The sequence below is a fragment of the Musca autumnalis genome, unplaced genomic scaffold (genome assembly GCF_047663935.1).
Source record: "Musca autumnalis isolate F117 unplaced genomic scaffold, ASM4766393v1 scaffold_5, whole genome shotgun sequence".
NCBI classification, from domain to species: Eukaryota; Metazoa; Arthropoda; class Insecta; order Diptera; family Muscidae; genus Musca; species Musca autumnalis.
The window spans coordinates 88475674-88491707 of record NW_027412088.1 but is presented as its reverse complement, the minus strand read 5'-3'; the positions used below and the strand labels follow the sequence as shown (position 1 = coordinate 88491707).

General features: G+C 34.6%; 1 protein-coding gene and 1 pseudogene across 4 annotated transcripts in view; one reads left to right on the top strand and one right to left on the bottom strand.

Annotated features, from left to right (window-relative positions):
- The window catches only part of LOC141405867 (uncharacterized), a 37726-nt gene extending 22499 nt beyond the window's left edge, over positions 1–15227 (top strand). For 2 of the 4 annotated variants that reach the window (XM_073990708.1, XM_073990709.1), the window contains one exon: positions 14583–15227. In XM_073990708.1, coding sequence (XP_073846809.1) covers positions 14991–15122 — 132 coding nt within the window. In that variant the 5' untranslated portion in view covers positions 14583–14990 and the 3' untranslated portion in view covers positions 15123–15227. The remainder of the gene's footprint in view (positions 1–14582) is intronic. The other 2 variants (XM_073990707.1, XM_073990706.1) reach the window with 1 other exon arrangement.
- Positions 11414–12500, bottom strand: LOC141406001 (large ribosomal subunit protein uL4-like; annotated as a pseudogene).
- Positions 15228–16034: the final 807 nt, after the last annotated feature.

Genomic DNA, 16034 nt, shown 5'->3' with positions numbered 1-16034 from the left:
ATCCATAGCATCAAACAAATCTAATCGTTAAAGCTTTTGTCTACAAAATCCATTGAGTTGCCCAATAAGTGCTCAATTTATGGAAACAATTTCTGCAAGGACAATCGCCTGTTTCTTGGCTACCTCCAAAGGACTTTTGTTTTCAAACAGCATTCAAATCTCATAAAATCTATTGGATTTACTACTGTTAACTAAAATATTGACAATTTTGATCCTAAGCTCAACTAAAACTATTTTTATCGTCCTTTTTCTTCCACACTCCTATTTTTTTGAACAAAAACTTTAAACACGATTTATAATGTTGGTGTAAACAGTAAATAATTTAAAACAGATTGCCACATTTCTGCTGATGAATTAACTGTTGGGATGTCAACAATGTTAAACAAATTCAAAATAAACCAAAATGGGTAAGTTTAACCATATTTTTTGACAATTTTCTTTTTTTGTATGGGCGCTCCTATTATTTTGAACGCAACTGTATATATATATATATATATATATATATATATATATATATGACCAGCCACTCGTAGATTCTTCTATAATCCACTTCGCAATCATCCTGTCAAGCTCCTCATAAATTAGTTTTTCTATGGCCGGCGAAAAAGGAAAATGGCTCTGTTTCACAGACCTGGGGCTCAATTTTGTTTCTATGAAAATGTGAAATGAAAAATATTTCCTTTATATTTTTTTCATTTGACAGTTTTCTCCTTTATAAAAGTGGCGAAACAGGAAAATGGCTCTGTTTCACAGATTCTGGATTCTTGTTCTATGAAAATTTGAAATGAAAAATTTTTCCTTTATATTTTTTTCATTTGACAGTTGTCTTCTTTATAAAAGTTTTCATTTCATAGAACAAGACTCCAGCCCTGGCATTCCCAGTGTCAATCATGGTAGAACAATATAAGGTAGGCGCAACACCCAGCTGACTGAACTGGGCTGTAATGTTAGTGTCAAATTCCATACGATACTTTATATATTTATTTCTATTTTCGATGTATAATAGGGATATCTATTTTTTGAGGAAAAAATATATCATTGAGGAAAGAACTATTTCCCTTAAAGACTTCTTCATATCAATGATATGTAACCTTTTCCAAGTCCGAACAACGTGCCGCACACTATAACACCTCTTATAGAAGCGATACAATATTTCTTAATATATGTGATACTTTGTTAAATTTGAAAAAATTAAAGCCCTAATAAACATGTGCTTCTTTGATTTCAAAAACAAAAGTTTGAAACAACTTCTCCTTTTCCAATGAATTTTTAGCGACCACAAACATTTTTGCAAGACTTCTACTTTTTGCGTGAAATTATCCATTTAGTAGAATGATATGGATACTATTAAATTGAAAATGTGACGTATATACATTCATGTTTTCAAAATATTCAATCAAATGTGAAAAAATATTAAGCGCTGAGTATATAAGCTGCCTTGCTTACTTCTGATAAAAAAGAAAAAAGTAACCCAGTTCGAAATTTGCTCGGCCTTCTTTATTCTTTTATTTTTATTATGTCAGAAATGAAGCAGGAAAGCAAGGCAATCAGACAAGGCTGCTTATGTACGCAGGCCTTTAGTTTTATAAATTCCAATAATTTATAGAAATTTCCTTGTTTTGTTTACATGTACTGGTGACAGTAACGTTACAAACAAAAACAAATTCCTTTGTGGTTGTTGTTGAGTTGTATTTGTTGTAGTATTTACTTTACCTTCTTTGTTCTACCATGAGTGTCAATGATATGGAATAGCACATTCGTTTTGCCCAAACCTTCCTTGACAAAAGAGGGAAATAACCCGAATGTCGTCCATTTTCCATGATTTCTTGTTCTCTTTTTGGTTGTCTCCAGGGTGCCCTTATAAATGTCGAGACGCTTAAATCTGGTACTACTAAACAACATGTTTTTTTTTACCGCTGCGAAGTCTATCAGCCTCATTCCATTGTCAGATGTTTTGCTGTGGAGACTGAATTTCTCGACTGTGAGGCCATACATATTCTCCTTTCCAATTTTGGTATTAAAATCGCCTAGCATAATTTTAATGTCATGGGCGGGACAGCGGCCATATGCATCTTCTAAGCGATCGTAAAATATATCTTTGGTCTGTTCGTTCTTGTGAGAGTGGGAGCATGAGCGCAAATAAAGTCGATGTTGAAGAATTCTGCTTTTATCCGTATTGCAGCAAGTCTGGATGAATGAAGCTGGAGTTCAGATGTTTTAACCTCCTCCGAAAATACATACTTGCGTCAAAACGATCGAGTTCCATATTAAAGTAATATTATGAAATTGCTGTGATGGGGAACTCGATCTAAGAACGCCTAATTTCGTTTAAATTCTTCAGTGAAATCACTGTAGTGTGGACCTGGACTTATGAAGACGTTCAGAGATAGCATTCTCATATATGTACGTACGGCATACCTGCAAATGTGTCATTTTGAAATGTCCTCGGTAAAAGACGTTCATTGTAGCATCGTCGTACTGACCGACCCATCTCTGTTTGGTCCTCAGTGACTACTGTGCTGCAGCAGGTAAATGAGTTTTTTTTATTAACAAACTTCAGAACAACAATACACAATAAATATGTTATGTCTAATTGCATGAGGGCGAGTGAGTGCTTGGGGGTAATCGGCTTCGAGAATTACAGTACAAACACACCGATCAACGTACATACATATGAACATATCTACTATATATGCAGATACGTGTGAATGATTAAGTCCATTAATACCCAGCCGAAAATGGTGAAAACATGGCAAAAAATGGTGTTGGTATTTTACGTGTACTACGACCAACCAAGCAATGACGACAATAACAGCAACAACAATAATAATTACAGTCGAACTTCCCACTAACGAACGTCCCAATGAAGAATAATTTTTTATAGCAAATGGTCTATGACGTAGGAAATAACCACAACAGCTACGTTATAGAAAAGTTTGACTGTATTCTGGCAAACAACAAGAACAAAAAGCGGCCTATAAGCGTGTAAATGAATCATTGTTGTTTGTATTTTTTTGTTTCTGCTCGCTTGTCCAAACATCATTTAGTACCGAATCGTATGGAACAACAAAAAGACGTCGATATCTCTGAACAGCCCAAAAAGACAAAACAAAAAAACGTACATATTCGAAAAACAATAGTGTATATTAAAGCATAATCTGTGGGTATGTACAAAGTTATTTGATAAAAAAAATTATTTAATATTTATGGAAAATATTTATACGGAATATAAAATCAATCAAATTCGGTTGTAAAACAAAAATGTTATAAACTACACCGCAGTGCGTGGAGTGTGTTATAAATGTCGAGTCGATTTGGCTAAATTTTTTACCGGTTTGTTGTGAAATTAAAGTTGGCAGCAAAAAATATCTTCGATTCCATTAGGGCAATTCAAAACTGCTAACGAAAGTAGAACTTCTTACCTTTAGATTGAGGTATAGTAGGTTAGTGCAGGATTTTACCTACAACAGTTAACCGATTTAGCTAAAAAAATAAATATAATGTTTTCTACGATCAAGTAATATCCTTACCAAAAATTGTCCACATCTTGATATAGCCCCCATAAAACTGTACCTCCCATTTTAATGTTATTTAAGGTTTCTGGCCACATTTTTCAACCAAATTGGCTGAAAATTTACATTTTTGGATCTTAATGGGGGAGGAGCATCTCTGGAAAAATAATGCAATATAAAAGATCTCCATTTGATAAACATCTCTTCCAAATTTCATAGCTGTATCTTCATCCGTTAGCATATATCCATTTATGACACAAAAAACACATTTTGGACAAACTGTGGGTTGCAATAAGGAACGTGAAAAAAATTCTGCAAACAAATTTCAATAGATCTGAGACGAGACCTCAAACTGCGCTTTTCCCAAATTTTGTGTGAGGCACGCGAAGGACGGGACTGATATAGTCAATATTTCAACATGATGCATGACTGGAAGATATAATACCTTGTGCAAAGTTTGAACCAATCAGAAACTCTCTGGGAGTTTTATCTTGCGGATTTGACATTTTAGTTGGTGACGTCAGGGTTTCGTGGAGCCTTAGGCCATTATCCCGAAAAATTGTAAAAATTGTACCGTCGCACAGTGTCCGATTTTCCAAAAAACCTGGCCAAAAATCGAAAAAAAAAAATTTATCAATTTACACTAAAAAGGGTCAGATATTGTTTATAGGATCCCAGTGCGTTTAATTATGAAAAAATATATACATTTCTTGTTTAATAAGTGGGTATAAAAGCAGGTCGAAGTGACCCTATTTGGATTTTTTTCTTTTCAATATTTAAGTTGTTTATAAATCTATGATAATATGCAAAATAAACAACGATTTTTAAATATTTTCTTTTTGTAATTGTAATGAAAGGTAGGTGAAACGTATTTTAGATGTTCAGTGTCGCCAATGAATTGTGCGTTCTTTAATAATTGATGTCCGTACTTGTTAATTTTTTTCAAGATCAATTTTCACAATAAATTATGAAAATAGTTGTGAGTAAGATCGAGTTGCGCCGCGTAATTTATCATTTCATAAAAAAGGAAGGGTTTTTTTACCAATTTCCATCGAAACATCCTGCACATATTTGCACTTTTCGTTTTTATGTGATATTTTGTCTTGCAGGTATATACAGATTTTCTTTCATTCAGAATGTCAGAATATAGTATAGGGCCAGAGTTTTGATGTATTTTAAGACCTATAGTAAATTTTTATGGCAAACAAATTTCTAGAATATTTTGGTCTGATCCGACCATATTTGATAGGAGATTTTAAAGATTTGTGGAAAAAGGGACCAAAAGGACCCCTTTTATGACTCGCACGAGGGTTAATTTTTTAAAACAAATATTCCTTGCATTCTTATCAGTAAAGTTGCCAAAGACATTATACTCCTAAAGTGCAAGGATTCCAAGTGATCTTAACTCAAATATTTCCAAAACTGTAGAAATTGTGGAAGCTTGCACCCCTATTTTAGTTTCTTGGTTTTTTGGCAAAATTGATACCGATATTTCCTTGGTATGTAATGCAAATAGAGATTTCATTTCTTTGGTGACTTATAGTGAAATTTAGCTAAGAACATTTTTGTCTTTGACGCCATTCTTCTAAAATGATGCTTTGTATGACAATTTTGCCAAAACTTTGATGAAGTACGACATTAGCCGAAAACATTTGTAGAATATTTTGATCCGATAATATCACATTTTATAGGAGGAGGGACCAAAAAGACCCCTTAAATGACCGCCTGAGGGTTAAATAATATCAAAAACGTAATCAGCGGCCCGAAAAACATAGGAACCAAAGGTTAAGTCAAAGTTCATTCATTTTTAGAGTTTTGGCCAGGTTTTTCGGAAAATCGGACACTTTGCGTCGTTAAGTTCGTCGCAAGGACAACCTGCTGAAAAAAATGTCAAGACGATCCGAGAAAAGCTCTTATTTTCAAATTTTGTGTGAGAGGTACACGAAGGAGTGGTCCGATATAGTCCAAATTCTAACCCGATCTATGTATGTCTGGAAAGAATAGTACGATGTGCAATGTTTGGGCCAAATCGATTGCACCCTTCCAATAATTTTACAGAAAAATTTTGACTAGGAGGGTTGGCGTTTTTTTGTTTGGGATGACGACTTCTATTTTGTTTTGCAAAATAGTCAGGCTTAATCCCATAGTCGTTGTTTTAATATTTTATTAAAACAACTTTAATTTATTAGTGGGAAAAAATTGGCGATGTTTACCAAGGGGTAAGGCAGGGAATACTATAGTTTCAGATCTCGCCACAGATCTTCATTAGTTCTCTTGTTTCTTGTTTTTCAACAAGAAACTTTTTATACCCAAGTGTCAATTGCTAGCTCAAATAGATACGTGCGCAAAGAAACACTCTGATCGAGAATTTCTTTGGCACTACCTAAACTCTAGCAACTTCACTTGCAAACAAAACCAAATCTTTCCCACTGCTATGCGTTCGTCGATTCTCGACGAAAAAAACACATAACTAATTTGTTGGTATTGCATACTACAGCAATAAACAACATTTTGACGGTGCCCGGTCTCACAATTAGGAGGGTTGGGGAATACTATAGTTTCAGATCTCGCCACAGATCTTCATCAGTTCCCTTGTTTCTTGTTTTTTTCTTTGCGCACGTATCTATTTGAGCTAGCAATTGACACTTGGGTATAAAAAGTTTCTTGTTGAAAAACAAGAAACAAGGGAACTGATGAAGATCTGTGGCGAGATCTGAAACTATAGTATTCCCTGCCTTACCCCTTGGTAAACATCGCCAATTTTTTCCCACTAATAAATTAAAGTTGTTTTAATAAAATATTGAAACAACGACTATGGGATTAAGCCTGACTATTTTGCAAAACAAAATGAAAAATTTTGACCTTTTGTGGGGGTGGTACCCGAAGGAGTTGACCGATATATCCCATCTTCGAACTTGATCTAAGTTTGAACAAAATATTGCGACGCCGAATCGGTTAATCCGTTCGAGAGGTATCGTGCGCACCAGCCAGACAGACTGACAGACGGACGGACATGGCTAAATCGACTCCAAATTGTCTGAAACAGATTTCGTCCAAACATATGTACTTGGGGTCTAAACCATTATTGCGATAAGGCACTTTTTTGGTCGTATCAAAGGGTATATACCCTCCTAAGCCTAAAGGCCTGCGTACATAAGCTGCCTTCCCTGATTGCCTTGCTTTCCTGCTTCATTTCTGACATAATAAAAATAAAAGAATAAAGGAGGCCGAGCAAATTTCGAACTGGATTGCCCTTTTCTTTTTTATTCTTTTATCAGAAGCAAGCAAGGCAATCAGGCGAGGCAGCTTATGTACGTAGACCTTAAAGCCCCCATACACTATCAAATTTTGATGTCAACATTTGTAGTAGTATGTGTAAATTTTTAAAAATTTGAGAATGTGTGTGTGAGTTTTATGGATTGAAGAAAATCAAAATAGTTTTGATTTTCAAAATGAAACCCAATCAATCCGATGAATATTGTTTATTTTGAAAATTTCCAAAAAGCAATTTTGAAAAACAGAACATTGTGTTTGTGAAGAAATAAAAAAAATGTAAGTTCATTCATTTTTTGAGGAAAATTTGAAGTTTTCCGTTGCAGATTGAAGACTGATTGAATGCTTTGCCATACACTTATCAAGCTCACACGTACAGAAGGAGTTCATCGGCTTGGCAATCAAATTTGATAGTGTATGCCATGCTTTAAAGGCCTGGGTACATAAGCTGCCTCGCCTGCTTCATATCTGACATAACAAAAATAAAAGAATAAAAAAGGCCGAGACAATTTCGAATTAGGTTGCCCTTTTCTTTTTTATTCTTTTATCAGAAGCAAGCAACGCAAGAAGGCAAGGCAGCTTATGTACTCAGGCCTTAAAGGCTGAGGGTATAAAGATGATCTGAGCTTTGTAAGTGCGAATACCTCTGCTTCGGTTAGATTCATTCAAGAAACCCAAACCAGAGAAAAAATAATTGACAGTCGTAGCTACATGGTCCGACTATCCACTTTGACTTTGTAACCACGCTACTGGTCGGAATTTTGATCGGAAGAGATCACAAAGAGGAAGAAAGCTATCAATTTTTGTGAAGGTCCGATAATATGGAGTGACGTAGGGGTAAGATACCAAACACCGGTCCTGACGGGCTTCCTTTAGCTCAAGTGGATACTGATCACCCCGTGGTGTCACCTGGGGAGCTGCCTTTAACACCCGTTAAAGGTCGTGAGCTAACATGTGCCGTGCGTTCGCCCATAAGAACGTTAACAACATGGGTTGGGCGTTGGGCTCATAACCCATCCCTCCCTCCAAAAAGAAACATACTTTAAAAAAGAAATAAAAAGGAAAAAAACTAACCCTCAAAAGTTGACGACCCCCGCAAACGTTTTAAGGACCATGCGAATCTGCACCTGGCATTGGCAAGTGTATTTGAAAAGTACAAGGCCGATATTACGAAATACGATGGATTGGGAAAGGCATCACAACAACAACTAAATTTGACGCCTATGCACTCGTGCATAGGATTTAGTGTCGCTTTTTCTCTGCTGGCCAACAATGCTATAATACAAGTGAAACATATGACCGTTGCCCTGTCCATGATATTAAATTTATTCTAAGCGATTAAAAAAAAGGATTACGTTGTGATAAATGGAATACATTTATGTGGCGAGTTTCATGTACGATCGTTCCGAGGAGCCAACATATAGTCGGATGACCACCTTGTTGCAGCAAATTATGTACAACGCAGAAGTTAGATATCGGTAAGAGTGACGTAGTTTACCGAAGAAAAAATTACGGCATATGGGGCTACTATATGATCAGTAGCAAAGCGTAGTGCGCGAGAGAGGTATCCGCAGGAAAAAGAGAGAAATGGAAAAGGAAAAATTCTGGGTGTCCAATACTAGCGAAGACGACTAAGATACCGCATATCCAAGAAGATTGTAAGATGAGGTAAAGACATCAATAGACCGGCTGAAGGATAATAAGGCAGCAGGAGTCGATGGCTCACAAAGTATGCTGTTCAAAACCATAGGTGATACGCTGATAAAGTTTATCCATCAACTAGTTAGCACCATATGGCAGGAAGATCGCGTAACCGACGATTGGAATCTGAACAGCGTCTTCTCCCGTCTTCTCCCTATTGCGTATAAGATAGTATCAGATATATTGCGCGAACGACAAAAGCCTATTGTCAACGAAATAATTGGGCCATACCAATGCATTTTTAGACCTGGCAAATCTACCATTGACCAGATATTTACCATGCGGCAACTCTTGGAGAAGACCCAAGAGATACAGATCAACAACTACCACCTTTTTGTCGATTATAAAGTAGCCTTCGACAGCCCCCTACGTTAAAAGGTATTCCAAGCCATATGTGAATTTGGTATCCCAGGAAAGCTCATTCGGCTTTGTAAGATGACTTTAACTGTTAACCCGGTCCTCAGTTAAAATGGGAAAGAACCTCTCGACACAGTTCACTACCCAAAGAAAAAATTTGATGTTTTGTGAGTAAAATATACAAAAACTGTATAAAAATTACCAAATTGTGGAGGGGCGGGCCTCCCCCTAGCTGGTATCGGCTATACAACGACACGATTGTGTTGGTTAGGCCATGTCATAAGAATAAGTGATGATGAACCCGCTAAAATGGCACATAAATACGGGCCACATGGCGGTAGAAGCAGAACAAGAAGGCTAAGGCTTCGATGGAGTAAACAAGTGGAAGAGGAGATCGAAAAACACGGTATTCCAAATTGGAAAAGCAAAGCAACAAGAAATAGAGAGCAATACAAACCATTTCTTAGTTTGGCTTATAGGACAAATGTTCTGTAGAGGACCAACTAAGTAAGTAAGTATTTCGGACATCACTATTTGAACACTATTGGTCTGTTCCAGAACTCCAAGAATCTACTAATTTTTACAATTTTTTTCCGATAACATAAATGAAAAAATGTTATCGTAGTAAAAAGTAGTAGGTTCTTGCATGTTCTGGAACAAACCAAATACCTCTTACAGTTTCTGAGAAATAGCTATTTCTTTCATCAGAAATTTTCAAAAGAAACGTATCAAACGTTTTTTTTCCAAAATGGGGAAATTGTCGTCTTTTGGGGCACCCCACGCCCGCAGTTTCCAATATTTTGGTCTAATATTTTGGATTCCTTAGTTTCAATATATTTACTATTAAATCCGATATAGAAATAAAATATCAGTGACGACAACAAATTTCGATTTCTGAACCACTGTGCGGTGTCCGGATTAGCGAGATTATACACTGAAAGAAAAAGCTACGTAATATGAATGAAATCCTACGTTGTATCAATGAAATTTGTATTTGATTTTGAGCCAACGTAGAGCTTCATTGAATAAATGAAAAAAGTTTCATTGAAGTAAAATTAACGAAATTGTTCATTAATGCAATGCAACTTTTTCATTAATGCAATGAAACTCCTTCATTGATGCAATGAAACTTCTTCATTGATGCAATGAAACTTTTTCATTAATGCAACGAAACTTTTTCATTAATGCAATGAAATACTTTCATTGTTGTAATGACACTTCTTCATTTATGCAATAAAGCCTTACGTTGGCTCAAAATCAATTTTATTGATACAACGTAGGATTTCATTCATGTTATGAAGTCATTTCATACTCACGTAATGAACAAAAATGAAGTCAATGCTAAATATGTTTATTTCATTTTATTGAAATCATGATACAATGATACAAGTTAACCTCACGCTCAGAGCTCACAGAGTTGTATTCGCTCTGCCGTCCCTTCATTGCCAACAAGAGTTTGACAAACTTTGGATGTATATGTTAAAATATACATATGTCAGTTATGTTTACATTTTCAATTTCAACCCCAATTTTACTATTTAAAATTAAATTTAAATTTTTCCTATAATTTGGATTTATTATGTCCAAACTTTGATGATGATCCATATCAGTCCCCATGTACAACCTCCAAAAAAGTTCAATATTTTTCTCTGATACGGTGCGTATATTCCCTAAAAGAAATGTTTACCAGTGAAAAGCTTATGCACAGGGGTAGTGGTGTAGGGTATCACATGGTCGGCTCCGTCCCGACTATAGCCTTTGCTCACTTGTTATGAATGAGACTGACAACATAAGATATACAATCCACAGCAATAAATCTAACCCAATATCACTTAAATACTGCTATAAAAACAGCTTTCAGAAGATGATAGTTTTCCTATGGTTATCGAGTTTGAAGCAATGCAGTATGGTAAAGCTGGGTACACATTGCCATTTTAAATGGTAGCTTAGCTCAAATATCGCTTGCTTGACAGTGTGACTGTCCATATTTGTCCGTACACGTACATTTTGGTTGTTGGGTAGTCGAAAATCGATAAAAATTTTCATTCAAAACTGGCTGCCAGCTTAAAGAAGGCATTTGTAGGAAGTTAATAAAGCTGGACTCATATTTTTTATAACAAAATAAATGTAAGTAATATTTTATCTCGAAAACTTTTTAGGGAAGATTTTCATCTATTACCAAAACTAAACGAAATTTTTCAGCTCATGTATGGTCTGTTCCTTTACTTTTGAAAATGGTAAAACCGGCAAAAGTAGTAAAAGTTGTAAACTGCTCCTATATGAATTTTATGGTGTCTGAAGTAAAGGAACGCTTTTCTAGTAAAAAGTTGTAAAACTTGAAGAGGAACAGAGTTGTAATTTGAATGTGGGGCAAAAACTATGAAATACCTGCGCCTAGATATGCCAGATATGTGCCTAAATAAAGCCAATCCGTCTGGAAATTGCTATAAAACATTAAAAAGCTCAAAAATCGAGTTTGGAACATTGCTTTCCTTAAAATCTCTTGTGAAACTTTGGTCAAAATGTAGTTATCGTCTCTTATTTCATGCATTTCTGGCTTAGGTGAAAAATCGTCATTTTGGACCACAAAATCGTTAAATCGTCATTTTTCAATTTTGGGCCAAAAAATCGTCAAAATGACGATAAATCAGCAAATTCGGCAACACTGCCAACAAAGCCACCATGAGCCAATTTCAACAAGTTCCGCTTGTCAACACTTGTGTTTCAATTCCGGGGAATGTTACGGAAAGCACGACACAAGGATTCGTCTACGCAATATACGATGAGGGGTCGACAGCAGGCAATGCGACGACGGTCGGGCATGGTTCCACAGTCAGCACGGAAGCGTTACACATTTGGTCTTTTGCAACATTTGTACTTCATCAGAAACGACCAATTGCCTTTAGATATGTCATCAATGTTGTGACCCTTAGATTGGACATAGGTTGTCAAGCCGGAAGCAGCGATGACAGATACCAAAGCGTAGCTGGTTTACACGACCTTGGGGAAGTCTTAGTAGGGGCGAACATGCGTGGCGGTCACAAAGCAACTGACAAGAGCGATGACTACAACAACAGCCACTACGGACACGGGGAATACAAGCAACAGCACGACTAGTACACTGTGATTCGGCTGTCTGGTGACCTGTAACAAGCAACACACATTTTATATACATACTAGCGGACCCGGCGAACTTCGTCTCGCTATTAAGGAATAAAATTTCATACAAAAACTCAATTTTCGATTTTTCCAATTTTCCGACTTTTCCAGAGAGATTTTCCAAAATTTTCTTCCGTAAAGACCTTCTCCTCGAAAATACGAATAACTGACAAAAAATTTTACAGAAATCGGCCTAGCCGTTCTCATTTTATGAATTACTATACATTTTTTACACCATTTTTATATATATATAGATAAAAATATAATTCCATACATCAGCGCTCCAATTCAATTACTTACCAGCTTTTTCGCTGACAACGAAATAAGTTATACGCTAGTTAGGGCCATCAATTCATGAATATCGTTGACGACATCAAGGACAATGGCTTCCTTAAACACTGCTGGCAAGAAAACACTCTTTTCCTTGATTCATCCCTTCCCAATATACGAGACCATTCATCAATTAACTTTGGTGTCTTGAGGCATATTGCTTGCCATCTTTCTTGGCAATTTTTCGCACAGTTATTGTATCTGCAGTCCAGAATTACACTAACTAAATGAATCTCGAAAAGGAACACACTTTCTCCCGCAATAGTGCCAAAGATGATGCTACACTTGGCTAATTTAACTAAATTAATAATTGAGATGTATTTGTTCCAAAAAAATGTATAATAGATAAAATGTAAACAAACAATATTTTGTTATTGTTGTCATTGACATACAATAACAACAACTTTCATATTGTTTGGAATGTAGGGTTGTATTTGGCAGCTCAAGGACGGTTTTTTCAAATGAGATTACCTTCTTATTCTGCCATGTATTGAAATTAGTTTTGACCAATAATACAACTGGTCATATTTTATACCTCAGGTATTAAGCACATTAATGATAGTATTGGGCGTTATCATCTGTAAGTAAAATTGAAACAATAAACAAATTGCTAACAAATTGACTGGTTTTCTGAACAATAACCTACCTCCAACTTTTGTGTACGTCCACGATGTTAGGATTTCTTAAGGGAGTACATAGTGCTTCATTCGCCACGGACAGTCTCCGTAATTCCACTGATCATTGGATTTTCTATTTTTATCTCCATTGCAACTATAAATTAAAATTAAAAAAGTAAATAAACGAACACATAAAAACTACAAAAAATAATTTAACCAATATTTGAATTTTCATTTCACATTAATAAACACTTCATACTTACTTTCAGCGAAGTTAGTTATCCTTTTGAGCGTTGTCATCTGTAAGCAAAATTGAAAACCATAAAACATTTCTTAGTACTTTATCTGGTTTTCTTTCTAAACATTAACTTACCTTTAACTTTCGCCGTTGGACAGAAAACTATTCAACAATACAACATTTTCTTTTTCTAAGTGAGAGATGCTTCGTTGGCGAATGGTAACAGTTTCTCCGCCATTCGACTCATCTTTAGATTTTCTATTGAATGCTTCCATTACAAGAAAAATATAAATGAAAATTCACTTAAAAGAACAACTAAACACTTAAAAAATAATATTTACATTTTCTTTTCATGTTAAACACATCACAGTTTTTAAAGTTGAAAACACCAGACGTAAAATAACTTCTTTTCATCAACACTTGACTGTGGTTTAGTGCAAACTAAAACAATGTTCTTGAACATCTTTTGATGTACCTAAGAAAGCGGTGGTTGTTTTGCCAACACGTGTTTTTTTGCTTGTTAAATACCCACACACAACCACAAATGGAATTCAATGAACGACAATACAAACAATAACAAAGAACTGAGAAGAGCATTCTTTTTAATGTGGATGATTATTTATGTATACCAACGCCAATCGGCGACAGTAGCGAATTTTTGTACAGTTGATGACGTTTCTGCTAGTTTTGGCAAATATTCATGCATACAAATTTATGTATGTGATTCTATACATATATACATACATATGTAGCCAATATATAAATGTGTTCTTTTTATGATTGTCAAAAATTTAATTTGTTTAATAAAGACAAAATAATTAGAAGACAAATTTTATAAATTAACAGATTTACAAAGAATGCAAAACGCAAAACGGAATTTCAAAAATGTTTCATTTATTTAACGAAACTCTTTCATTTATCTAATGAAACTCTTTCATTTATTTAATGAAAATGTTTCATTCATCTTTAAAGCAAATAAAACACATCGGATATATACATTTTTCGCCATTTTTTTAAAGATGTTTGCGTACAAGTGTTTTTAGCCCATTCTATTTAGTTTGAATTCAAAACATACATATTTTTCTTCAATTTATAGAAATTAAAAGTTTCATTGCATCAATTAAATCCGTTTCGTTTATACAATGAAACCAAAAATTATTGAATTTTAAATAATGTAAAGCTTCATTGCATGAATGAAACATTTCATTATATTAATGGAACGTTTCATAGCATCAATGAAACCCGTTCATTGATACAACGAAGCATTTTTCTTTCAGTGTACTATATATGTACTCTCTTCAATTATTCAGACTTTAATCTAGTACTTACTTTTTAAATACAAATATATTTGTCTAATTTTAGAGCTAATAATTTCCTTATTTTCTTTCATTTCAGATGGCATTCTTAAGTCCCTTTTGGATACCCCTATAATAATCACCATCCCTTAATAAGAAGTTAAAAGACATAGTTATTTTTCATATTCTTCGCTTATTTTTTTCAAATATCAATGCATTTATTTTAAATTTATTTCTTCATATCTCCAACAAAAGTTACCTGTATTATTTTTCGCATTACTAATTTTACTTATATAACAAATTAGTTATAAATGTAGCTTTTTTTATTCATTTTTTGAATATTTAACATTTAAAACAACTGTAACACATCAGGTCAAGTGATATTATAAATTTAAGATATTTTTTCTTTTTTGAAATTCACCATCAACATCCATAAAGGCATTCATTCAATTGCAGGCTGAGAGATAGAACCGTTTTTGGTTTGACAGTGTGACTTACAGGCGAATGGATGGAAGCCTTTACAATATTTTGTATATATTTTTGGTTTTTATTTTTTCTAATTTTCGGACCAATGGTATTTTTCATATGCATCCATTTGCCAGAGGTATCTGTGCAATATATTAAGAAATTACGTTTTTAAGTTACATTTTTCTGAGAATTGTTTTTATTTAGATTTTTATTAAAAGTAAATAAAACATTTTATAACATTTATGAACAAATTAAAAAAAATGTGTTTAAATTCACTCTGTGAAGTGGTTAAATGGTTAGAATTAACATATAAGGCCATGTTTACCTTAGAGTTTTTTGCCGGCATAACCTTCTTTGGAATTGACATTTGAAATCCCGTGGATTACTAAATTGAGATATATGTAAACGTAGTATAAGATTTATAAAATCTAGCGGTTTAATGTTCTATAATGTAAAACAGTAAAGTCCAAAATATATAATATTCCGAATTTCCTCAAATGTGATAAGTTTGCATTTTCTATAGCATATTTTTAGGAGAAATGGAATACTAGGCAGACATATGGTCTGTTCCTTTACTTTTGAAAGTGGTAAAACCGGCAAAAGTAGCAAAAGTTGTAATCTACTTCCATATGAATTGTATGGTGTCTGAAGTAAAGGAACGCTTTTCGAGTAAAAAGTTGTAAAACTTGAAGATTCTTGCACGTAAAGGAACAGCGCTATATTCAATGCATTAGAGTTGTACTTTAATAAATGCGTGACGCACGATTTTTTCACCACAAAATTTATACACAATGCGACACAGAACAAAAACTGGGTAAATGCAAAAAGGACCATGAAAACGAGACAATATCGAATAGTTGTCAATGAGAGCCGTACCTAAAATTGGCTGAGCGACATTGTTACAGAACATTTCGAAGATGAAAAATGTCGTATTGCGGTACTTTTATTGCGGTTCTTGAAATAAAGGACGAAAAGGACATGGAATGAAGCAAGTTTGAAGGTCGAAATGTTCTACGAAAAGGGTCCTCATTACATTTGACTGAAGAAGTGTCATCTTAAAAATAAGCTAAAATAACTGCGAACA